At 41.3% G+C, this 25,267-nt stretch overlaps 1 protein-coding gene across 1 annotated transcript in view; it reads right to left on the reverse strand.

The window, feature by feature from the left end:
* Window positions 1-25,267, reverse strand: part of ANO1 (anoctamin 1) — a 45,666-nt gene that overhangs the window by 5,793 nt on the left and 14,606 nt on the right. The window contains exons 7-23 of the mRNA XM_061999299.1: window positions 24,825-24,890; window positions 24,280-24,335; window positions 22,864-22,905; window positions 19,786-19,850; window positions 19,097-19,231; window positions 17,673-17,833; window positions 14,094-14,176; window positions 12,281-12,292; window positions 11,382-11,453; window positions 8,210-8,284; window positions 6,712-6,913; window positions 5,039-5,150; window positions 4,418-4,475; window positions 4,220-4,320; window positions 3,156-3,301; window positions 2,229-2,381; window positions 60-112 (exon numbers count right to left, since the gene is read on the reverse strand). Of these exons, the coding sequence (XP_061855283.1) occupies window positions 60-112; window positions 2,229-2,381; window positions 3,156-3,301; window positions 4,220-4,320; window positions 4,418-4,475; window positions 5,039-5,150; window positions 6,712-6,913; window positions 8,210-8,284; window positions 11,382-11,453; window positions 12,281-12,292; window positions 14,094-14,176; window positions 17,673-17,833; window positions 19,097-19,231; window positions 19,786-19,850; window positions 22,864-22,905; window positions 24,280-24,335; window positions 24,825-24,890 (1,592 nt within the window). The remainder of the gene's footprint in view (window positions 1-59; window positions 113-2,228; window positions 2,382-3,155; window positions 3,302-4,219; window positions 4,321-4,417; window positions 4,476-5,038; window positions 5,151-6,711; window positions 6,914-8,209; window positions 8,285-11,381; window positions 11,454-12,280; window positions 12,293-14,093; window positions 14,177-17,672; window positions 17,834-19,096; window positions 19,232-19,785; window positions 19,851-22,863; window positions 22,906-24,279; window positions 24,336-24,824; window positions 24,891-25,267) is intronic.

Consider the following 25,267-nt stretch of genomic DNA (forward strand, 5'->3'; position numbering starts at 1 on the left):
GGAGCAGAATGTAAAAGCCAGCCTATTGAATTAAAACTCTATTCATGCTGAATACTTACATTGATGATGACAGCAAGCTTTCCAATACCTCTAAGGATATTATACCAGATTCCTAAGAAAGGAGACAAATATGTAAATGCTGTTCCAGTCATTAAAATTAGAGAAATCACATTTTTAATTAGCAGTGTTAGAAGCACTTATGATTGTGTTGAACTTGAGTTATATTTTAAATTAGAAAGGAGCAAATTATAAGAGATCCATTTAATGATCTGTAAGCAAAGGGAGCCCAACTCTATCTTCCAAAGCTATGTTTAGGTACCCTTTTTCGAGCTTTTAAGCTATAAGCTTCTTTAAGGAAGGGGAAGGCAAGTGTGAGACAGAGGAATGATGCTGGCATAGGTAGAAAAGAGGTCATGAATTTTCACTCAAACTTCTCAAATGCTTGAGAATACAGATAGGAAGCTGGAACTTCCACACACAGGGTATAGAACACATTGGTCTACCAGCTTGAAGGATCTACTTGAATCTGTTTCTACACCTTCTCATCACTACTGACTCCACCTCAATTTCAAGAAAGCAAAGCTCCAGTGGAATCACTTGATGGGATTTTTCCCTTTGCACCTGGAAACCAGGTAGATACACGTTTCCTCAGCACGGCCTCTGTGCATTTACAATGTAATACCAACCAACTCTCCCCTACTCTGGTTCAGCTCCTCTGGATTTAGTCTGAGGATGATTCATGAAGTCCTACAGCTCTGGCCTTTCCCCATCTCCAGATCCCACTCCTCATGGAAGGACTTCTCTGAATTCGACACTAAGTGCTGGTGCCTGGCCTGTCTAATGATCTTATGGTCATTAGTGAGAGCTTGACAATTTCTCCTTAGTTGCAGTACTGAAACTACAAGATTCAGTCTTGATGGAAAAATCCAAGGCTAGTACCAGATCCATGTGGTTACAGCCCTGATCAGGCACTCTTCTATTCTAGGTCTGAAGAGGAAGATGTAAGAGGCTTTATACAGGGTGACATCCCTGGACGACTCCTTCAGCCTGGCTGAATCCTAACTCATACTTCACACAGCTTCAGTCCTCTGGCACAGCACATACAAGCCAGCCTGGACAGGGTATGGAATTGAACTTCAGGAAGATACACTACAGTATCAGTGGGAGCAGAGATAGTCCTCTGTTTGCTGCAAGTGGTTACCCGTTGCCTTTAGCAGGTGGGACCTTCTCCCTTTCCTGATTCTGCTGTTACCCGCCCTAAAATCTTGTCTGGTTTGGTGTGGTCATCTCACAGTCTCTGACTTTGGGATGTCTCTGAAAGGAGTGGAGTTCTTTCACTCACAGAAGTGGGATTCAATGGCCATAAATTGCAATTAACATTCTCTCAAAACCAACACCAAAAAACCCTCCAAAACCCCACCACAACAAAAACCACCATCCCAGTAGCATCAAATGAGACAGCCACAAAACACCCCAAAAGCAGTGTTGTGATAAAGGCAACAGCATGAGAAAACATGATGTGTTTTTCCACTCTAGGATGATCCTAAGGCACAAGGATGAGCCCAAGGAAAAACTCTGCTTGCACAATACCGGAATGAACACTGAGTTTGGTACCAGATCATAAGCTCCTCTGCTCTTGCTGATTGTGTCTGTAATATGAACAGTGATTTTTTTTAGTCCTAAGTAACCAGTGTTTAGGAGAAACAGTTTCTTCATTACATACATCCACAGCTGTTAGCCCCCCACAGTAAGGGGAGGTCTGGTCAGGTGTCAATTCCAGCTACATTCACTGCAACTTTCAGGCTTCACCTTTCTGACATTCACGTGGAGTAGGGACAAAGGGATACATTTACCCACAGACAGTGTATTCCTCCAGCCCAGTCCATTATTAAATGTAGAAATTTTTGCTTCTGCAAGAAAATTGCATTGCCAGGAAGAACTGTTGATATGCAAAAGTGTGCAAGATAGTTTGCTGTCGTATTGATCACTTTGATTTGAAAAGTGCTATTGTTTACTTCATGAAATATTAATCTGAATTTAAAGCTCTGGTCTTTCTATTTTAAAATTAAGCCTTGATAAGTTATGACAGTTCACAGTTAAGCCACAGCCTAATGTTTTGAATTTTCCTATAAGTATCTTCCTGTTAATGAAACTAACTCAGCAGAATAACATCCTGCCATCAGTCCAGGAACAAAAAACCAAGGATAACAATAGCAGTGTGCACTTACCTATGTCCTTTGCTCTGACTGCTACCGGCCTCCTCAGCTCAGTAACAAATTTTTTGGCATCTAGGCGGATTTCAATGATATTGTTCAACAAAGCAAACAAAGGTGCCAGCGGGAAGGATGCAACGAACAAAGTTACAAAGCCAAACTGAATAACTGCAAAAGAAAAAGCAACCATTTCAATGGCTGTGGTCAGCATTCATTGAATGCATGCATCATCCTGTCAGTGCCATACCCCAAATTTTAACACAATGCCACTTGCTGAGAGACTGAACCATGTTTTCTGCAGCAGGCATGGTTTGACTGTGCTCCGTTCAGGCACTGAAGAGCCAGTTGCCCCTCTTGCAAAAGGCAAGGCAAAGTAGCCAGAAGGATCAGGAAGGTCCTAAAATGATGTTGCCATGCAAGGCTGGCACAAGAATGACCTGAAGGAGTGGGGTTAGGGCTGTGACCGTGTTGGCTCTGACTAAACTTGCCATGCTTCACCCAGCAGGTTTTCAGCCCTCACTGATCCCACTGGAAGCTTTGTCTTTTGAAGCACAGAAACTTAGGAGCTTCGAAAAGGACATTAAGCCAGTGTGAGAATATGCACTAGAAATTGTCAAATCTGAGTGAAGTTACTTATTTCCAAGGTAGGGTGCAAATGATGACAAAACATGCCTCACAATCTCAAGTTCATGCCTTTTAATCATTTGCACTTGAAACTTGACAGTGACATGCCACATGGCTTGAAAGATAATACCTGAAATGCAGTGCTAAATGCTCATGAACAGCAGAGAGCACAATTGATCCCTGATAATATACACTTTAATAACTAAGTTATGCCTCATATCCACTGCCCACTGAATCTCCAGTTCAAACCCCTCAGCTCTCCATCCCAATTAGTCAGAACAGCTGTGGTTTAAAACGCCTTCTTTCCACCTCACTTACTCATTTCCATATATTCAGGGGTAAGACCAGCAAAAGGCTCCAGGTTATAGTCCACTTCATAACGCTGCTTTTTTTTCATGTGCTCCTCATGGTCTAAAGAACGGCGACGCTTTAATTTCATGTAGCGGATAAACTTCTTCATTTTTCTGAGGGAAATGAAAATGCTTCAGTCAGCGTTGCCATCCTGGCCACAGTGCTTGTTCTGGGCCCCTCAGTTCAAGGATAGGGAGCTGCAGGAGAGTTCAGCCCAGGGCCATGGTGATAAAGGGAGTGGAGCATCTCCCTTCTGATGAAAGGCTGAGGGAGCTGGGGCTCCTTAGCTTAGAAAAGAGGAGACTGAGGAGTGACCTCATTAATGTTTACAAATACATAAAGAACAGATGTCAGGAGGATGGAGCCAGGCTGTTCTCAGTGATGGCAAATGATAGGACAAGGGGCAATAGGGATAAACTGGAACACAAGAGGTTCCAAAGAAATACAAGGAAGAATTTCTTCCCTGTTGAGGTGAGGGAGCACTGGAAGGTGCTGCCCAGATGGGCTGTGGAGTCTCCTTCTCTGGGCACATTCAAACCCACCTGGAGGAGTTCCTGTGTGACCTACTCTAGGTGGTCCTACTCTGGCAGGGGGGTTGCACTGGATGAGCTTTCAAGGTCCCTTCCAATCCTTTGTGATTCTGTGATTAACAGACACAGTAAGCTCCATACTTTTTTTTTCCTGATATAAAAGTCTGCCAGAGTCACGGTATGCTGAAAGTATCAAGGATCAGCATATACAGGTACTGAAACATGGCTATAATTGAATCACATGTTCAACGTTACAGCTCCTACTAACCAGTAGGAAAGCAATAGATTGCCTGACACTTTGAAGACATCTGCATTGCTGGCTGCAGTTGCAGCAAGGATGCAGGTATTTGCAGTAGAGCAGACACAGGTTACTGCAAAACTCTTGCAGGCAGCGTATGAAGTGTTCACATCAAAGGGGAGTTGGATACACAGTGTGTTGTACACATTGTGAAAAACATGTGTTCAAAAGCAAAACCCCAACAGACAAAAGTTGCTACTCACGGGATGCCAATCTCAAATAAGTTGTTCTGAATGAGCTGCTTGCCCAACATGATAATACTGAGCTGGATACACAACTCCATCAGACACCCGCCTGGAGCACACTAGAGTGGACAGAGGAAACATCCATCAGAACATGTGCTGCATCCCTGTGGCAGGGGCAGCTGGGGCTTCTCCTAGACAGGGTGAAAATGCAATTACCTCCTCCATCCGGAAAGAATGGAAAATGTAGACGTAGTCTCCTGGCCGTCCAACAAACCTAGAGCAAAATGGTTAGAATTATAAACCTCATATGTGTTTTCTGCTTTTCAGATTTGATCCCTAAAGTCATTTATGTCCAACTCTGTGGCTTTCAGTGGGACCAGCTCGTGTTTAGTCCTGACAAACTGAATGAGAACACTTAGCTTTGGTTTTAAAAGAGTAAGTCTCGTTTACCAAGTAAACAACTCAGTAAATCTGCAAGTTTTACAATATTATAGGCACACCTTGGCAGGAATGCTCTAAGATAATCCTCATTTCTGTTGCATGAGCTGGAATGTGCCACATAGACTATTTAGTTTCACCTTGTGCTTTTCTGCTGGTTGCAGGAAAAGAGGTGATACTTGCTATGATATAAAGTTAAGAGCAGTAGACAGACAACTGTAAACAGCCTGTTGGGTGTTGTATCTGAACTTACAAAGTTATCTTACCAAAATGGCTCCAACCAATTTGAAACTGCTTTATCCCATGAGGCTGCAGAGTTTTTGGGCCCAACTATGGTGTTTACTCAGCTGTCTCATACGTGACCAGCTGATACCCTGAGCAGCCTTTGGCATTACTCACCGGCCTTTGAAGAACGCGACGTAGAAAATGGGTGTGTAGGCATTGACAAATTTCAGCAGGAAAGCCTTAAAAATCAACCTTTCTTCAAAGTTCTTGTCAGTTTTTGGCACCTCTGGAACCAACGTGACATGGATAAGAAACATGAAGGAATTATCCTACCTGGCACATTTCAAGACCTTAGAAATGTGGACTTTTGAAAACACCATCCACCTTTTAAACAAAGAGGTATATCTTCATTCATAACTATATACATATATATATATAATATATATTAAAGCAATATGGTCTCACTGAGGTCAGGAATCCATCTGCTGAGGATTCCTCCAATTCAGATGTGTTACAATAGTAATTCCAATTTAATTTTAACATCTGGTTGACCTCTATGACAATCATTTACAGATGGGCAAGAACTTATCTTATTTCTGGACCCTCTACCACTGATGTTTTTTGGAAATGACTCAACTGTTTTTACAGTGGTTTTTTTATACTCAACACTTTTGATTTTCTTGACATGTCTTATGACAATTAAAAAATAGCAGAAAATGAAAATAGTAATTGCATGATACAGAAGACTGAATGTTAAGGTCATGCATAGGAATTTCCCTGTCATCCATAACTGGATTAGTGGTTAGCACTTGTTGAAAGAAAAGCTTTAAAAATTAAGCCAGATTCATATGTGCTTTGATATTTGTAAGTAGCTAGTTAGAATTTTAGCCACACATTTAATTTCCTAGCTTTGCTCATTGCTTTGGAGTTAACCACAAAAGGCAGTCATTGGGGCCCTCCTGTTTAAAGTTGCTCTAGTGAATATCAGTTGAGGACTTATCATAGAATCATTTTGGTTGGAAAAGACCTTTAAGATCATCGAGTCCAACCACTCCCCTCACACTGCCAAGCCCACCACTAACCCATGGCCCTCAGCACCTCAGCTTTGCAATATCTCCAGGGATGGGGACTCCACCACCTCCTTGGGCAGCCTGGCCCAGTGTTTAAAAACAATCTCAGGGGAAAAGTCCTTCTTAATACCCAATCTAAACTTCCTCTGGCATGACTTGAGGCCATTTCCTCTTGTTCTATCACTTCTTACTTGTGTGAAGAGACTGACTCCCAGCTCTCTGCAGCCTCCTGCCAGTGTTCATGTTTCCCCTCAGCCTCCTCTTCTCCAGACTAAATGCCTCTGGCTGCCTCAGCCAGTCCTCCTAAGACTTGTGCTCCAGACCCTTCCCCAGCTCCAGTGCCCGTCTCTGGACACTCTCCAGCCTCTCAGTGTCTTTCTTGTAGTGAGTGGCCCAACCTTGACCATAGCAGTCGAGGCGCAGCCTTACCAGTGCCCAGTACAGGGGGACAAACACTTCCCTGGTCCTGTTTGTGATACAAGGCAGGATGCCATTGGCCTTCTTGGCCACCTGGGCACACTGCTGGCTCAACACCCCCAGGTCCTTTTCCACCAGACAGCTCTCCAGCCACACATCCCCAAGCCTGTAGCGTTGCCTGAAGTTGTTGTGGCCCAAGTGCAGGGTCCTGCACTCAGCCTTGGCTCATTCAATTGTCCTTGGCACCTTCATCCAGCCTGGCCAGGTCCCTCTGAAGAGCCTTCCTGCCCTCAGGCAGATCCAAGCTCCCACCCATTTTCGTGCCATCTGCAAACTGACCGAGGGTGCACTTCAACCTACCAATCTGTGTCAGCCACCTCGCAATGCAGCCATATACTTCATCCAGGATGATGATGACGACCAAATTGATGATGACTGCGGTGGCAGTGACGGTGACCCTCACGCTTGACCGGCCTGAGGGAGTTGAGCTGATTGCCAGCGCCGCTGCAGTCGAGATCCTGTATATGATGACTCCAAACACTATAGCAAACGTCAGCCCAACCTGCAAGTAACAATAGCACAGCCTCTTAGGGATGATTTAACCATGAATGCTTTGCTTGAGACTTAGCAATGACCTTAAAAATGAGATCTCTGGGCCTCATCCCAAGCCCACCCAATTCTGCATTAAGGCTCCCAAATCACTTTGAACTGAGGGAAAAGGTCCTCTTTTGTTAGTTATTTGATCATTATGTGGAAAAATGGATACAATGAGGCCACAAACACATGTAAAAGCCTTTTTTTTTGTTTTCCAAGGCAGCTAAATGTAAACTACTTTCTTATACTCAAAGTATCAGTGGGCTACCTTTCAGCTCTACCAGTAATACCATATATACATGGTACTTTTTTCATTAGAAAAGAAAGGCAGGGTTGAAGCAGAGAGGAGTATTTCAGCTTAAGTCTCCACACAAGCCTTCAAATACCCTAATCAGGCACACTGTGCTGCCATAACCCCAAACTGAAGTGAAATCTGGTTAAATCAACACGCCTCAAGGCAACAGAAAGGTGCACAAAGTCTTACTCAATATTTGATTGCTTAAATAGAGGAATAACTTAAAAATGTGATGCTTATAAGGTACTGATTCTTCAGCTGAGATGAAATTTACTGCATTTGCATCTTCTGAAAACACAAATATTAAAAAAGCCAACCCCAAAACAGAATCCCTATCCTAAAAAACCCAAATGAACTGAGTTAGTCTGGTGTATTCTACCTCTTGCCAGTCAGTTCCATGTCTTGAATTATTGTAATTTCCTTCAAAATTTGTTTTACATGCTGATGCTTTATCAGCAAACAGGAAAAAAAGGCTGTTCTCATCATTATTTTACCCTTTTCCCGAGTTAAGTGCTTTGTTTGCAATTCTCCTGTTATATGGTATAACTCCAAATTAAAAACCCTTGCAGTCAGGACTGCACTTGGCCACAGAATTTCTTTCAAAAAAGTTTGGTATAAAAATAAGGACATTCTTTATTTCCTGACTATTTTCTGACAGGGCTCACTGTACTTTTTAAGTTTCATCCCATCAATGGATGTGGTAACTTCCATGTCCATTTCCCCTCATTTTCCCTCTACCCTATATAGGTATTCTTCTTTCTTTCCTGGAAAAATACAGCAAAGGACAAATTCAAGCTCTTGAAAAGATTTTAGATTATTTATTATTTAGATTATTTAGATTTTTTTGCACTGGGGCAGAGCCATTGCAAACTACATCAATCTGGGAAAGTCTGTCACGGTTTCACAAACATCTCCATCACTTCTGTTCTATACAGTGACTCAGTAAGACAAATTTCAGGTGATGCTTACCATGAAGATAATGCCAACAAAATTGGTTACATAGGCTGGAAAACGATCCTTCCATGTCAGCTTTTCTTTGTCTGTCTAAAATTAGGGGAGAAAAATGAGTACTTTTAATGAAGAGGGAGCGTGTGATTTTGCACATGACAAAAAAAAGAGAAGGAAGGGGGGAAAGGCTAACAAATACACACCAGTTAGAAGATGCAAAGACACAGTGTTTACAGTTACAATTCCACACAGGCAAATTGTTTACTCCAAAACTAGATTCAGATTGGTCAAGCGCCTGCACTGTGAGTATAAATAAACCAGATTTGTCTGTATACTTTTTGAAGAAAACATGCAAATAGGCTGTCATAAACCATAAAGTAAGATCTCTCTTAATGTTACATATTTTCTTTTGCTTTCCCTTGGAAAATTCTCCTTCTTCCCTTCTCCCTCTACACTTAGATTTTGGAGCTTTGCAGTCACACAACTGGTTCCACTGAAATACAGATTGATTACACTGCTGAGTAATTCCAAGAGGAACACACCGTTGACAGGGGAGATCTTGTTTTGGTGTGCCATAAGACTTGAGATTCCTTCAACAGGACTGATTTTGAACTCCCTGACTATCCACATGGTATTCAATGGACCACACCAATAGGAGTTAAGAAGTGCACATATAATAAGTCTTCGTAGGTTGCCCTAAACCCAATCAACCAGCCACTGCCTGAATTTGGGTGTGAAAATTTCACTTAAAACAGTATTGCTCATCCAGAGCCATAAACTTTGATGCCTGGAATTGTTTCTAAACACCAGAAAATAAACAAGAAAAAGGAACATTACAGAAAGTGACGCACACACTGTAACAAACATAAAAATATGACTCAAATTCTAAGTTTATTACAGGCATGTTGTCTCAGGGAAGTGCAAGCAACTCTTTCAACACACAGCCCATGCTCCACTGCAAAATGTAATGCCAGTCCAGGATGGTAAATCTAAGATTAGCCATGCAGTGCCATTCCCAATGCATAGAAAGAGTGTCCCAAAGAGTGCTGAAGAAACAAGGGGAGGAAGGGGAAGAAACCCAGAACTGAATGTGAATATTAAACAAGGGTTCAACAGCCAAAAACAAATGGATTTGTGTCTTCCATAATTACTCATAATTTGAGTTTCTTCATAAGTTTGAATAAAAAGAACCAATTTCACCCCAGCCATGACTGTCTTAACTCTTTGTCTCCATCTGTTTGCTGTCTCTTCTGGAAAATATCGGTGCTTCTGATGGCAGTCAAAGGAAACAAAAAAGGATCGGGCAACACAGCATTACAAAGCACTGCTAAATTAAGGTGTATACTCTCTACTGACTCAGCTTTCACAGCACTTTAGCTACAAGTGAATGCTCTGTTAGTTTGCTTAAGGCTTTGTGTTTCAGCTATAGGTTAATAAAACGTAACGACAACAAAAGACAAACTCTTGCCCCAAATCCTGAGGTAGATCAAGCTGCTCTGCAAAGGATATCCATTCTGATTTAAGAATGTGCCATTCTTTTTCCTTTATGATGTCTAAAGAATGCCCCAAAAGTTTTTTTTCCTTTAAAACCAATTATTTTATAATTGAACTTCTCTTGAGAAAATATGAGTAATTTCTGGTTTAGCTTTAGGTACTGTTTTTCTTTAAGATTTCCAAGTTGTCTTACAACTGTTGATTTTCAGCTTTAACACTCTAGATGCCAGTGAAAGAGAATCACTGAGCCTTTCAGAAAAAGAACCCTCCTTTTCTCACGTTTCCCAAATTAGTAACATCCAAACTGAACATAGCCCTAAAAGTTATAAATAGTTTGGTTAAAACAAAAATAATCCTCTCTTAATTGCTTGTCTTTCATACTCTGATATATTTTGAGATCACCATTCATTCAGTAATCGTCTGATGACCCTACAGTCTCTCACGTTTAAGATCTTCACTCTTAATATGCCCAAAAGTACAGCAAGTCTTGGGTTTTTAGCAGAATACAACAACATTTGTATTCCAACACACTGTTTATGCAGCATGTAAGAGTGCAGCAATCTAAATTCTTTCTCTTCTGTGAAGGATTTTAAAGCAGTGCTGCAAGTAAGGTATTGCACATGATGCTGATCTGCTTATACATCACATTCTATACATTAAGGGGAAACATACCACTGTCAGCTTCAGAGCATCTTTAAGAGAAGCCCAGGAGTACTCAAGTATAAGCACATGAAAAATTGGACACATTTAATTTAACACCAATCTATGTATGTTGACTCCTAAAGTGGATTTTGTGTTGAAGTGGTTATTGCAGTCATATTTTCATAGGGTTGTAATAAAAAACACAATTTAGGACATGGTTCCATACTCCTGTGCCACTGGCAACAGGTACAAAAGAGGAATTTCTGCTGGCAGGTTTTGTTTATGCCAGAGCTTTTATTTCTCTGCTTAGAAAACATGGCCATGCAAACATCTCAATACTTGCAGTTAAGTGGGAATAATCTCTGATAGGGTGGAAACTAGTATGTGGGGGAGAAAAGGAGCTTTTTCAAATTGACCTGCTGCTGACAGACAGCAGTAGAGAAGGAATTACAGCCTTCAGTGAAAGGGCAGGGAAGCTGCACCATTTGTTGGTGAGATGCATGTGCAGCACCTTTCTCATGGCAGTGTAAAAGAGCAAAGTAAAAGCAGAAGTGAGTATTTCCTTCTTCAGTGGAATACAATGGCAGCTATGGTTTTAAAAGGCAGAAAGTTATTGCCAAAGCTGGAATTCAGCAAGGAAATTGGGGTTAGTATTCTTCATTAATGCTCTAGAAATACTTTTATTAACAACCAAAGTCTAGCAAGACAGAGAACCTTTCCTGAGAGGCATTACATACTTGTACTAGCACAGGTTAAGCTGTTTTGTTACAGTTTTGATTTGTTAGCATAAAAAGCACCCCTTCAATCAGGCTCAGTAATCTCTGAGCCACCCTCCTAATGTCTAATTATTAAAGACATTTCTGACTCAGTCAGGTCCTGAGCACAGCCATACACTGAGTATCCCAGGTATACTGGGACTGAAGACACCTGGAATTTAAACACAATGTGCAGTGACTCTATTTTTAACCTATTTCTTAGTCTGGGGACAATGCCTGCTATAATGACCTTCTTTTTCAAAGACTTTAATAAATGAAACAGATATACATTTTTACCATACCTCTTTATGTTTGTGTTCTTTTCTCAGTGATTTTTCTAAAACCTTAGCTTCATATTCTGCTCTTGGATGATCCTGTGAAATAAATCATATTTAATGTAAAGCAAAATCATTTCTTTTCTATACCAGCTACCTATAAACTGTTTGCAGGACATTTTCCTGTTCCTTTCTGAGTTTTTTCACTGAATTCTAATTCACTTGGTATGTCATTCATGTCAATTGTTTGTCAACTGTAATTAGAAAAATATGTTAAATCCCTTATCATTCACAGTTCTACAGCAGCAACTGCAGAACGATCTGGACTCCCTATCAGACACCCACTATGTAGATCAAATTTAACACTTGAGAGCATCCAGCACAACTTGGTTCATTCCAAATGGCATTATACTTGGATTTTAATGACCTTTTGGATAAAAGTTTGATTTTGCATGTCATTAACTGTAATTCTAGTGAACCTCAGCTCCTGAGGGAAACAGTTACCTGTTGTAAGTATGCAAAATACTTAGGATCCCAGATAATTGGCAGTTGGGGTCTTTCCCTAGTCCTGTTTTAGACAGTATCCACAGATTACCCATGTGCATCGAAGGAGAGGGTATACAAAACACTCAGAAGAGACAGCCAAAGATTCAGAAAGATTCAGGGATTCAGAATTCATGATAATTATGCATTCACAAAAGATTCAGAATTCACAATGATGCATCAGATGGAAAACATAATGGAGCTGAAAAAGTCTGAACAAGTGGAGAGCAGGAGGGTATAAAGGCAAAGCAATCAGTGGGAGATTTAAAGAAAATCTGATGCTTGAAAAAGAAGAGGTGAAGATCAAAAGATGGGATTCATCAGTAGAGATGTAATAAAAAAGGTAGGAGCAATTGGACAAAAAAAAAAAAAGATTTCCAAACCTTGACTGCCTCCTTCAGGAAACCATTAAAAACCAGGAAAAACAAGAAAAAAAACACAAAACACACAAAAAAAATGATTACTAAACTGTTGCAGATGACACTGGATTTATATCTTAAAAATTACATGAAACAAACACAGGTACAGTGGAGGGCTAGACACTACCAGCCTCAATCAGCCTACTCATGTTGCAAACCACTTCTTAACGTTACTGTAAGTATTGTGTGAACTGCATGTCCCTAAAAACATGAGAAGATGAGACACTGTGGGGTTTAGTATATCACTTGAAACCCTGGTTCTTCAACATGAAACTAGCTTAAGTTTCACCCAAATCAGAAATAGGAGGGGCTTGAATTCTTTGCTAAACCCATGACTGTATTATCTAGCATTGACTACACAAAACAAAGAACAACATATACTTTATTAACAGCTGCTGTTTTAGCTGTGTAAGAGCTCTGAACTCAGACATGAAGGGGACAGACATCAGAAAGATACAGTTAATCCTCTCTCCTTTCATGTGTGCTAACATCAAGTTGCCAAAAATAAAAGAGCAGTGCAGTATCCAAGAAACAAATCCCTGTCCTCCCTCCCAGTAAACCAGGTATGGTCTAGGGAAGTGCATGGCATAGGGGCTGCTGGCAGAGCATGCCTGAAAATATTATGGAGGAGATAAACATATTAAGAGGACATAATTCAGATAGAAAGATTTTGGGGGTCAGGGGAACGATCACTATGCCAGGCTCATCGAGTTGAATAGTGTTAAACCCAGGGCCGGTGAGGTTTTTTCGTTTCACGTGAGCAATATTTGCTGTGTATCTATTTAGAACATCTAGAGATATGACAAGGGCAGTCATACTTCTTTTAATAATCACAACAGGAAAAGCAAGCCAGCTGGCCAGCAAACAAAGCAGCAGAGGCCTGTACAAGCCGTGGCTCCCAGCTCGGATCCCGCGGCGGGGCTGTCACAGCACGGCTCGTCGTGTACGATGGGAAAAAGGAAAGGACCCGGCTGCCTCTGCTGCCTCTGACCTGCAGCACAGCCCTGTCAGCCCTACCCCAGACTGGGATTGGCTTAGGGTCTGGGAAAGTGTTTTCCTTCTATTTTTTTTTTTGTGTTAAGCAATAAAATGAAAACTAAAAAGGTGGCTGAGGATTTTCTCTCCTTTTCTTCTAAATCTTCATTGATTTTTAAGACCTTTTTGTGTACAGATTTGCCCTTTTTCCCCTTCGTGCTCTTTAGCACATTTAGCATAAACCTGGCCAGGGATATTACTGATTTTTTTCCTCAAACCCCACAACTGCACATTGTGTCTTTCCCAGTGCCCTAAGCCCACATGTCTGGCAATATTTCCTGAGGCATTTTCCAAGTCAGTGCTTGATCTTGCACTGTTAAAGTTAACAGGAACTTTTCAGTGCATTTTCACAGCACTGTAGCTTTATCAGCTTCCATAACTTCATTTCTGATTTACAGCAGTGTGAGATGAATGAGGTCCTTAGTTTTCAGCACCCTGACACCAACCCAGCCCCAAGGTCTGAGCTGTACATTCCATGCCCATGCTGCTAGGTGTGACCCAACTACACACTTGAAAAAAAAACCCCTACATTTTGTGGCTACACAATTACATTTCTATGGCAACAAGACATACTAGTCATACCCTTGCTATAAAAACCTCAAATAGTTCATGTACAGAGATTTTCCCTTCTTCTAAATGATGGAACTACTCCAAGAGCAGTTCCTCAGGAGGCAACATCAAGGCAAGGAGCTATCAGTAACACCATGGTGGAAGGCAAAGGGTGAGAACTGAATGGACAAACCTCCTCCTCTTCAAACCCAGTCAGGTCCCACCTGTAGTTGAGACGCATCTGTTTTCTCTTCCAGTGTTCCATAAAGGTGGCAGCTGAAACAACAGTTTAACAATTATTTTTGTTATTTTACCAAAAAAATCACATCAGCCTCTGGGACTTGTCTTAGGAGGCTTGCTGGCCACTCTCTGTATCACCTGCTGTATGTCTGTAGGTTCTGCTCTCCAAAAAGTCTCAGCAGGTGCAATATCATATCATATATAGGCCAGCTTAACTTAGTTTTGGTCCTTTTTTTTAAGTAACATCTATCTTGGAAATACTGAAGTGCTAGAAGACAACCTTTTTATCTAGGTAAGCTAAAAGAAAGGGCATTTGTTACATCCATAGCTTTATGTAGAAAGACGATGACAATTTTCAAGGGGTTTACGAAAGTCAGACACTCAAACTTAATTAAATACTTGTATGTGGGACTACTGACATTGTTGGTCTTCACCTGCATATAATTCCATCCATAGGTCCACAACGAACCAGTGTTTCATCTAGAAGAATGATTTAACTAGTTTGTACTGATGGCATAGTTATTCCTTCAAAGCTATCAAGACAAAGCATTTTTACGTTGTTGCAGTTACATCTGTCTATTGGTTGTAATAGTGTGATTACCTCCAAACCCAAATACTTATGTCAGTGTGAAAGCTGCAGGTAAGCAGGCTGTTAAAAATGAAGCCTTTAAGGGTTTTTATCATTAGAAACATTGCTTTATTTTTTTTTTTCCCAATGGAGAAGACTTACAGAAAAGAAACCTCGTTAAGGCAATTATTGAGTTCCAATGAACAATCCCGGTCTATATCAGTCTATCTGCCTCTGAGACCCAGCAAGTTCTCAGAGGACATATTTAGACGCTGGGAATACACCAGTGCTGTATAAGAAATGATTATGAAAGAAGCAAGTCTACCAAGAAATGCTGCTCCCAGGGGAGTTTCCAGCAGTGAGTATTAACAGATGTGCTCAGAAACATTCATATCCAGAAAAAAACGGAGGCAGGGAGAGGGCAAGAAAGTTGAGTGGAGAGGAAAAGACACCCTCATGACTGCATCCAAGCCAAGGTCGTGACATTCATTCACCTTCCAAGTGAAACCCTCATGTGCAAAACTTACAACTGAGCCCCTGCAGGCTTCCTGTAAATTGGGATGGCCATAGCTATATCTTAAAAGGAGTCTATGGCACAGTCCCCTCTCCCCACTGCAGGCAGCTCTCACGCTGGGGTCTGCAGCTTCCATGTCCAGCAAGAAGTATGGAGAATAAACGAGACATCATTGCTCAGTGCTACTGGAAATCCTTCGTGGCACTGACTTACAACAATGCAAAATGAAAAGGCTGCTTCTGAAACGCTGCCAGCTCATTTCACAGGCCCCCAGCGAACGTGCCAGGTAGCGATGAGCCGCCGCTCTGCCAAGTGTACCTGCATTTCCATATTTCATCTGGGCCCACAAGCATAAGTGGAGCTTAATAATTCCCAAAGCTTATTGTCCAGATGATCTTATCTGGATTCTCTGACATTTTTAATGCCATTTAATACCAAACAGCACTGGGCCACGGTCCATGTTTAATGCTGAACTTCTCACTGGGGCCCAGCTCAGTGCTGTAGCTCTTTTAGCACTCGTGTGAGTAAGATTCTCTGCCCACATTTAGAGACAATTTTTTTCCATACCATTTCTTTAAAAAATGAAGCACTAGTTTCATTTTTTTAATTGTTTTGACAAATCCCTTAGGAATTAAATTTGTAATAACTCAAAATCAAAAGTATATGGGAAAAGCTCTGATTCTCCCAATGCAAAAAGAATTTTTTGAAACAACATTTTACATGTTATTGTATCACAATCAAATTTTATGTTGACCCCAAAGAATTTCACATCCAACTCTGAAACCATCTCAGATACTAAGCCTGATGTTGTATGAGCACACAAACTGGCTTCTGCCAATCTGCCTCACTTTCCCCACAAATTCAAACAACAAACAAAGGATGGAAAGACTCATAGTATTTTGCTACAGACAGGGAGGCAAACAGCACTGCTTTTTGGGCAATAGAGTATTATGGGCTGAGATCCACGTGGGATTCACACAATAAAGGCAAATGAGGGAGATTGAGACCAATACCTGACTCTCCATATGAGAGAATCAGACTATTTAAAGTCTCTGACGCTGCATCCTGCTTTAGGGTATATCACGTTTCTATCTACATGCTGCATGGCAAGATGATCTATAAGACAGTGATCCCTCCTTTCTGCTACAAGGCTGATCAAGTTCAACCTCCCCACGTTTCCCAGCTCTCCCTCTGAACCTGCAGCTCTCCCAAAATCCCTCTGCAGGACTGTCCTTGTCCTTTTACTTACAGCACTTGATGATGTACTCTTAGCATTGCATTCAAATAGTCATCTCAAATGGAGACCTGAGAGTGGTTTCTTTTTTATCAGACTGAATTAAGCTGAATTCCATTTAAATCAGTTCAGATGAATGTTAATGTAAAAATGGTTCCCCACATACCACAACCAATACAAACTTAGGCTATGGTTTTAGAATTAAATGCATTCCAAAGTGGGTTATTTGCTGACTTGGAGCAAAGTGTATGAGGGAGTCAAAGATCATCCTGTGCTGCTCTCACTGATGCTGGGAGTATGTAGTTATCATACTACATGATGGGGGCCATCATGTACATTTCCCTGTTCTCTGTAGCCTTTCTGTATAGAGCTCCCAGCTGCAAACATGGGTTTTCAACCCCACCAGTTCCCATTTATCTTAACAGTCCTTCATGGCCTGCATTGAGGATGATGGCAGGCTTCTCCAGCCCCCATGCCTGGCCCCAGGGTGCCCAAGAAAGGAGGTCTCTATCCCTGCTTCAGCATGGAGGAGAAAAGCCCTCTATGACCATTCCTGAAGACACTCTCACAAAGATTTCATGAGAGGGTTAATATTTTTAACCAAGCTCTACAGATGTGCCAAGAAAGGTTAAGTGACTGACGTGCTCAAAGTACAGGGGCAGTCAGCCTCAGACAAAAAAGCCTACAGTGCAACAGCTCTGGCTTCACAGTCTACATGCATGATGCCTGCTTGATGATAAACTTAATTGCATCTCAGAGCACACTCAAGAATCAATCTTGGTTTGTCCTGAGATGCTAAAGGCCATTACACTTCCCTGTGGAGCCCTCCTCTCAACCCCAGAGTACATTAATACGTTTCTTCTATAATGTTCTAAAGTGAAATCTGGCTCTGCAAGTAGATTTTTTCTCTCCTCCTTCTTTTTTTTTTGGCAAGCTGTGCAATCCCCTTAATGAAATTTTGACATACCATGCAGCAGTTTTATGACAGATGCTTAACAGTTTCATTTGATATTCATCTGGAGCGACTTTTTGAATTTTAGCCCTCAGTCCAGAATATAAATTTGGGGGTGACAGTTGCATGGGAAAGAAAAAAAATAAGGGAAGTTCTTTATATAATTAACTGCCCAAGTACAAATACATTGCTTTATCTCTTCTGCTTCTTCCTGTTGTATTTTAAATCATTAAAAACTTCACATGAAGGCATCTATCTTCTTACCCCAGAGAGCCATGAAGACTGAGAAGAAGACAGTTGCAGGGTTATCAAACAGATGACTTGCACGAGCAGTCGCGCAAGCAGAGCTCATCTTCCAGTAGCTGCATGTTCTGTCACACAAGGGACACATGGTGATATTGTTTCTCTCGTCACACATCTCCATACTGCAGCGAAGCAACAAGATATGGAAAAAGCACAGTCAGTATGGCTCCACTTTCTACCCTAACAGTGCTCCTCAGCTCTTCCTCCTGAGAGCAGCTCCATCCCGAACCTACACCATTGTAGAGGCTCAAATCCTCACAGGAGGTTGTTGTCTCACTCCATTCCCAGCCCTACTATTCCAGGGAATTAGAGATAGCACTATGGGAGGCATAAGGCTCTGTGCTTTTTACTATAGGATCTTATAGTAGAAAAAAAGAGAGATCATTCTTGTTCTCCAGCAACAGATAAGGTTCAAAGGAAGCGCTGAGTGTCGAGACTCTGGAGTTCAACCAATTTATTTTCTCTGCACTCCATCTGTGAAATAGCAGCAGTGACCCTCCCTTTGACTTCCTTTAACTGTTGGAAGTGGTACAAAGCAACCTTAATGAACAAAAAAACCCATCTATTTCTTGATATCCACTATCTGCTTTGTTCCTCGGGGCTCATGGCTGTTGTACAAACTCTGTCATTTTCATCTGATGATGCATGCACGACGAAGAATGCAAAATCACAGGGCTTCAAAAATGTTACAATACAAAACTCATTAGGAAATTAAAAATAGTAAGACATCAAGATTTTGTTAATGTGACCACAATGGCTTATTTTAGGCATATATATTCTTGAATCATCTCTGTGTCACGCAGGCCCTCATCAGCACTTTATGATGGGAAGCACTAAAACCTATCATTAGCAGTAATTTGTTGGTTTCTTTCAACATAATGATCCAAGTTAGGAAAAAACCAACTCTAACACCTGAGCAACCAGCCAAGAATTATTTTTACTACATGAATGCAAACTCCCCAAGTAAGATTAACAATAAATGCTAATGATTTTAAAAAGTGCTGCAGTTCTTCTGCCCACTCTCAGCCCTTTGGTAGAGCTCCGTTGCTTACTGGAAGCAGAAATTGATGGGGCTGCAGGCTCCCTGACTCGTGTGGAGGTGGCCTCATTGTAAGCAGAGCTCCCAAAAGAGAAAGCATGCAGGGAGAGAGGAGGGAGAGCACACCATCCTCTGCCAAGGGCCAGTTGGCACAGACCTGGGGAAGGCATGGCCAGCAAAGATGATGTCGGGCAGTGAATGGTACGGTCCTAGAAACTAGAAGCCACAGTTTCATCTGTCCTCACCCTAGATATGAGTGACAAACCATTTCTAGAGAAAAGTACCGTTTTACTTTGAGTTTTCAGGGGCCTCCAATAACATAATCTCATTTATTTAATTATTTTACCTTGGTATATTCTCATCCACAGTTGCACAGCCATATAGGAAAACAATAATCCCTACAATTGAAGCTGGAATAAGCATTTGTGTATAAACTCCCAGCCAGGCAAAATATAGTCCAATCTTCTCTCCAAAGTATTTTCTGAAAGACATTTAAAAAAAGAGAAATGAGAGAGAGAAATGTTTCCTATTTCTTAAAATATAAGAGGGCTAAAATTATGAATCACATCTGGATTAAGCGTGGAGAATGTAAGATCTCATGACCTGTGGGAATTATTTGCTTCTCAGAGAACTCTCTTTCTCATGATGCCTGGAGTTCAGAGATGTGGGCACCACAAGAGCAAGTCAGTCCAACTAGTAATTTTTTTTACGCCGTGTTTCTGCTGTGTGAATTGGTATCTTTGGATCTTTCATGAGCCAACCCTCTTTAAAAAGCACCTCATTTTCTCTAAAGAGTCCCAGCAAACAAAATGCATTAAAAATATGTTCCCTGGAAGCTTTCACACTAAGTGGAATACATCAGAATGTTTCCAAACCCACAGAAAACACTTTTTTTCCCAGTGAACTTCTCATTCTTTGGAGTCCCCCAGGGTGGCACTGAGGGCAGCATCCCTGCAGGGACACCCACTCCAGCATCGCTGTGCACAGCTTCAGCATTGCCCCATAGAAACGTGATGTTAAGGGCTGAGCTCTCACCTCACTAGGTCAATTGGCTGATATTTGTAAAAGACTCCATAGCTTGCCCACTCCTCACACAGGAGCTGTAAAACAGAAAAGCAAGGAGAGAGATAAAGTGCTGAGTACACGAGCATCTTCTGTCCCAGAAAACTGCAGAGCTCACACAGTGGGTCCGCTCTCAACACTTTGTGGTTTCAACCCATAACCTGCCAGTACACGCAGTCTGCATTAACTATTAAAAACAAATTCGATGATTTGGCATGCTATAACAGTGTGGTGAATTCTAGTACATTAAAAGGCTCTTGGGCAACTGGAATGATGGATAACTACAGCAAGGACAGGGAGAGCAGTCCCGATTTTATGATCTGTAGGAGGTATCTAAGCAGAATGGATCTGAAAGATGAATATGCTTTGAGCTACAAGACAGAATAAACCCTCTAGAATAAACTCGTTTGTTTTCACTATATCATCTAGAATATTCATCATTCATCAAGAGGTGCCATGCAGAGGTGCCTCACAGGCTGCAGTGAAGAGTTTTTCAGCTTTAAACTAAAAGAACACGACAATTTCCACTCATCCTTAGGATACGGGCCAAGGAAAACAATGATCCCCCATTAGTGAGTTATGAAATTGGATCTTTGAGAAAAATAGGATCCTCTGAGACCTTCAACTTACCCTTTACTTCGTAAAATATATAAATAAGTCCTTCTCAGATCTGATTTTTTTTCCCCCTGATTTGGTTCAGCTAACAGTCAACAAGAAATCAACATGTGTACAAAACCTACTGGAGAACACAAACTGTGCTTGCTGGCCACCCAACCATCATCTCCTTTGTGGGACACGGGAAGAAAAGCTTTACATCTGCTTGTGAAGTCAGATCTGCCTTTACTGCAACTCCTCCTGCTTCAAACCAGTGACATGAACTTGGTAGAGGGATGTTCCTGAACAAACTAGTAATATTTCAAGTGGGTGCTTTGATGGTCACTTCTCTTTTCATTAATTCATCATCTTTTTCTTTTTTCCTCAAATGTGAGAGCATTAACAGAGTATCACTGAGGTATTTTCTTTCATCAAACGTTGAGTGAAAAACAAAAGACAACAAAGGAAAAAGATTTCAGAGCTTGGCTACACAAACCTTCATCGGTGTGTGAGGGCTGCACAACCAACTCAGCCGTGGAAGAAATTGCAATGGAGAACCAAGACCTAAATCACTTATCATTACAGGGAGGGCAACATGACTAATCTTGTTCATAGAGGGACCAAATAGGATATTGTTGCTTAAATCTGCAGGCTATTTTATCATGAGAAACTTGACATAGTTGTCTAGGAAACAATGATTTGGGGCACCTCAACATCCATATGTACTAGCCGAGACTCTTCCTTCTATTATTTCTTTTACTTCACTTTTACAAGCTAAGTTTGTGTTGGAAATTAGATTCCTTTTCTGTGGTCTCAGCTGGTCAGACATATCAGGAAAATACTAGGCTAAGGAGATGTTTCATCAGTGCCCCGTTTCAGTTGTGTACAACACTTCAAACCAAGTTTGTGCCTAAAGTACAAGTGAATTATCTCATTTATCCTGACATTTATCAGCCTGATATCCAAAGTACAGCTTCAAAGACACGATTAGAGGAGATCAGCACACTAGCCCTAAATATTTACTTCATTTCTATGCCTCAAATCTTTAATTTTGTTAAAGAAGACACAAGCCTGGCCTAGCACTGGACGAGATTAAAGAAAGCTTCATGACACCAGAAGAGACATGCCAAAACACACCAAAAGATTACTTGAGGGAACTGGAAGTCAAAAGCCAAGGTAAACATTTCCAAACACACAGTGAACTTGTGAAATGAGTGAATTTGTGAGGTTTGAAAAGTTAGGGGGGAAAAAAAGATGATAATCCAGACACTTTGAGAAAACAGGGACTTTGATCCTATTTTTGGTTGAGCAATGTGTTGCTTAATAATGAAATGACAGGTATGTGGTATTTTTAACACAAATCGATAGAGGGGGTTGAAATAACAGTCGCTGTCTTTTGATGAGCCATTTGAATCTTAAGGTCCAAGAAACCCCTAATTTGTGTACCCTGTTTTCACACGACCAACCTGGAGGGCTTTAGATCTGCTTTTCCTACGACTTTAATGTCCACAGCATTTGTTTGGAGATGTGACCATGAAACAAACTGGAAAGGCAAAAGTTTCAAGTTTGAAAGCCCAACATATATGTCAGAAAAAAATCTAGTAGCTCCTGAGAGGACTGGTTGTAACCTCTCTACTTCAGTTTTTGTCTGATACACAGAAAAAAGAGACTAACTTCTTTAGAGAAGTGTGATTGGGAGTACATAGCATTTGCACTCTGAATTTAAGAAATCACCACTTCTGTAAAGGTTGAGCAATTTGCTTTGTCTTGTGAAAAAAATAATTCCTACTCATATTACTGCAGTGAACAAATCTCTTTCAGTATACAAACAACAGAAACACAATATAAACCACAGGCTTCTGTGAGAAGTGATGCAATGCATCAGTATGCATCCACAGGGCAGCTTCTAGCTGAACAACACACATCAAACCTTTGCAGAGACTGAAAGCATAAGCACAAACGTTATTGGTAAAGATTGTCTCATTTCTGATAAAGGTTCAACTGTCTCCTTCTCCTCTTCTAATTCTGATCCTCACACTCCAGATCAGCATATTAAGTCAGCAGAGGTTGAAGTGCTGAGACCAGAGCTTGCTGTGGAGCAAAGCAGGATTTATGTCAGGTACAGACACTGGAATACAACTGAACGTATTCTCCTCAGTACTGTCGTGAAATGACGTCATCTGAACTTTAGGAAGAGTTACACTTAAATGCTGTCACTGCTCTTACCAGCACGGCAAGAAATGTATCATTATTGAGCTTGGTAATTGATCCACATCCATACTGCATTTTGCATTTAGGCAAATGTAAACACTGGATAGTACTTCTGTACTTCTACTGCTTGGCATTTAAGGCCTTTCAGTGGTATTTTCTATGAAACCTTGTCAAATGCCCAGACTCCAACAACTCCTCAGGCTGAGACTCTTGTAAATATGTTAAAACCCCTCTATATCAACTTACTTTTCTGTCATTAGGTTCCACGTTTTCACCTTCATAGTCACCCTTTAAAAAAAGGAAAAAAAAGAAGAGAAAATGTGCGTCACTCAGTGAGTCGTGCCCAGAGCTGCTATGCATCTTGCATACCCATGTATCCCACTCACTTAATGCATCAAAACCAGAAAAAGCAATCTGTAAAATAATGCTGTATTTTAGGAGTTCATTTGTCATGGCACACTTTGTCTTCTGTCGTCGGGCGCATTAAGAAAGAGTAATAACGTCTGTCACTGGAGAAAAAAAGGAATGAATAAGTGATAAAGGTGGCCTAAAAATGTCAAGGGAAAGGATGCGGTATTGCCATGGTATTTGGGGTTCAGCTCAGTCCACTTGAAAGAGAAGAGACCAGCTGAGAGTGCTGATCCCTATCCAGAGTCTCCAAACACTCAGGGCTGATTAGATTTGAGTTTTTAATTTGGAGCTATTTTTAAACATGATAAAGGAGTAAACCAAGCCAATCAATAACATATATACAAGACTATCAGTAGCTGTCTAAAGACGTGAGACAACTACATGCAGAGAAGTTTATTTAACCTTTCTGGATTTCTAAGTGATATTGCTGTAGTTTAAGAGTGCCTGACATTTCCGATAAACATCAGGCAGATAAAGAGGCCGTTCTGGCCTCAGTTACACCAAGATAAAACATTCGTGATCCCACGTAAAACTAATGCGAGTGTGGGGAGTAAAAAACTAGGGAGACACACTTTATCTTCACATCCCACACTGGAAAACTGGCACCTGGCTCAACAAGCCTTGTGTGCTCACACAGCCAGTACCTTGTGAGCAGCACGACTGCCATGTCCTCTTGACATCTGTCAAGCCCTTCTGTGAGGGTCTATCTGAGGGTGCGTGCTTGTCAGTTCCAGTCATACCCTGAAAATCTCAGTGTACCTCTGGCAGGATGGGAATCCCCAGCTTGTGTTTGAGTACCACCAAAATTCCCTACTCCTCTCTAATCCTCTGCATGAACACTACAACACGCTCTTGACATCCTACTGAATTGCTCACAAGTAGGTTTCATCAGTAAGTTCTGCAGTGATGCTTTTCATCAATGGCAGGCAGTAGCACAGACATGCAGTTTCTGTACTTTCAAGGGGGATGCCAGGGAGATGTGGATGATGGAACCAGGCCACCAAAACACCTAATGTTACGTTCTAGCATCACTTATGATCACCAAAGGTAGAGCAGAGGTGAGGAATTCATTGAAAGTGAGCAGAGTGATAGAAACACCCTGCAGAAGTTACTGATAATCATGATACAAGCGAGCAGGAAGCCAGGATCTGAAACCTTTGTGTTTGGGATGATACCATTAATAGGTAACACAGTCAGAATTTCTTGGTGTCAGATAGTAAACATGTAAAAATATATCCCAAGATCACTTACATCGTGCAAAGGGTACGCAGCACTGTAAACTCCGTTGGCAAGCAGACTGGTAATGCCTTGAAAAACAAAGACATAATAGTTATTTACGATGTTGAGGTTAGACAGTCTCACTTTATTATCCTTCCTGGAGACTTCCCTGAACATTTGGTCAGATACTGATTTTTCTGCCATCTCATTCCTTTCCACGTAGTTTCATTTTTAATCATGTAGGTTATTAAACATGACTCATTTTATGAAATGGAAAACTGCAGAGAGCAAGAGGAAGTCATATATATTTGAGAATCAAGGATTAGAAGCCAATGACTTGAAATTAGTCATTAAAATAAATCACATTTTCTGAAAAGTCAGTTTGATTGAAGGGCAAGCCTGCAGATTTGAAAGTGTGTAGCAGAAGGCTGGATCACGAGAAGAATATGGCTGGAATTGATGGCATACGGGAACACGCATACGCACGCATCATCCACACAAAGTTTTGAATTGAGATTTCAGATTGATTAGAGAAATTGTAGGGAAAGCCTTTGCAAAGACCTTGGCGTTATACTTACCATATTTACCACATTTTCGTCTTTTATTTAAAAGGGTAGTTTCCTTCTTTCTTCCCTCTCCTTTCCCTGTTTACACATCCGTTCATTAGTGACATGCATGAGGCTGAGAGCAATTAATGCTTCATCTATCAAATGTATGTGGCACGAGGGACTTTTGGGGAGTCCTGCTTTCACAGGTACTGCTACTTCAGAGTACGGGAGGCAAGGGTGGGTGGGGAATTGGAAGTGGAAGTCTGGAGGAGCACAAGGGCGAGGGGCTCTTTGACACTGCAGCTCACTCCACCCTTCCTAAAGGTCACTCAGCTGGACCTGGACCTTTCAGGGCTGGAACATGTTACTTCCCTAATGTTCTTGCTGCAGCTGCTGGCATTAATATAGCTACTTCCAATTCTGGAGTATTGCCCATGTCTGAAAGTGTCGTGTTATCTGTGAAGATAGATCTG

The sequence above is a fragment of the Colius striatus genome, chromosome 7 (genome assembly GCF_028858725.1).
Source record: "Colius striatus isolate bColStr4 chromosome 7, bColStr4.1.hap1, whole genome shotgun sequence".
Lineage (NCBI taxonomy): Eukaryota > Metazoa > Chordata > Aves > Coliiformes > Coliidae > Colius > Colius striatus.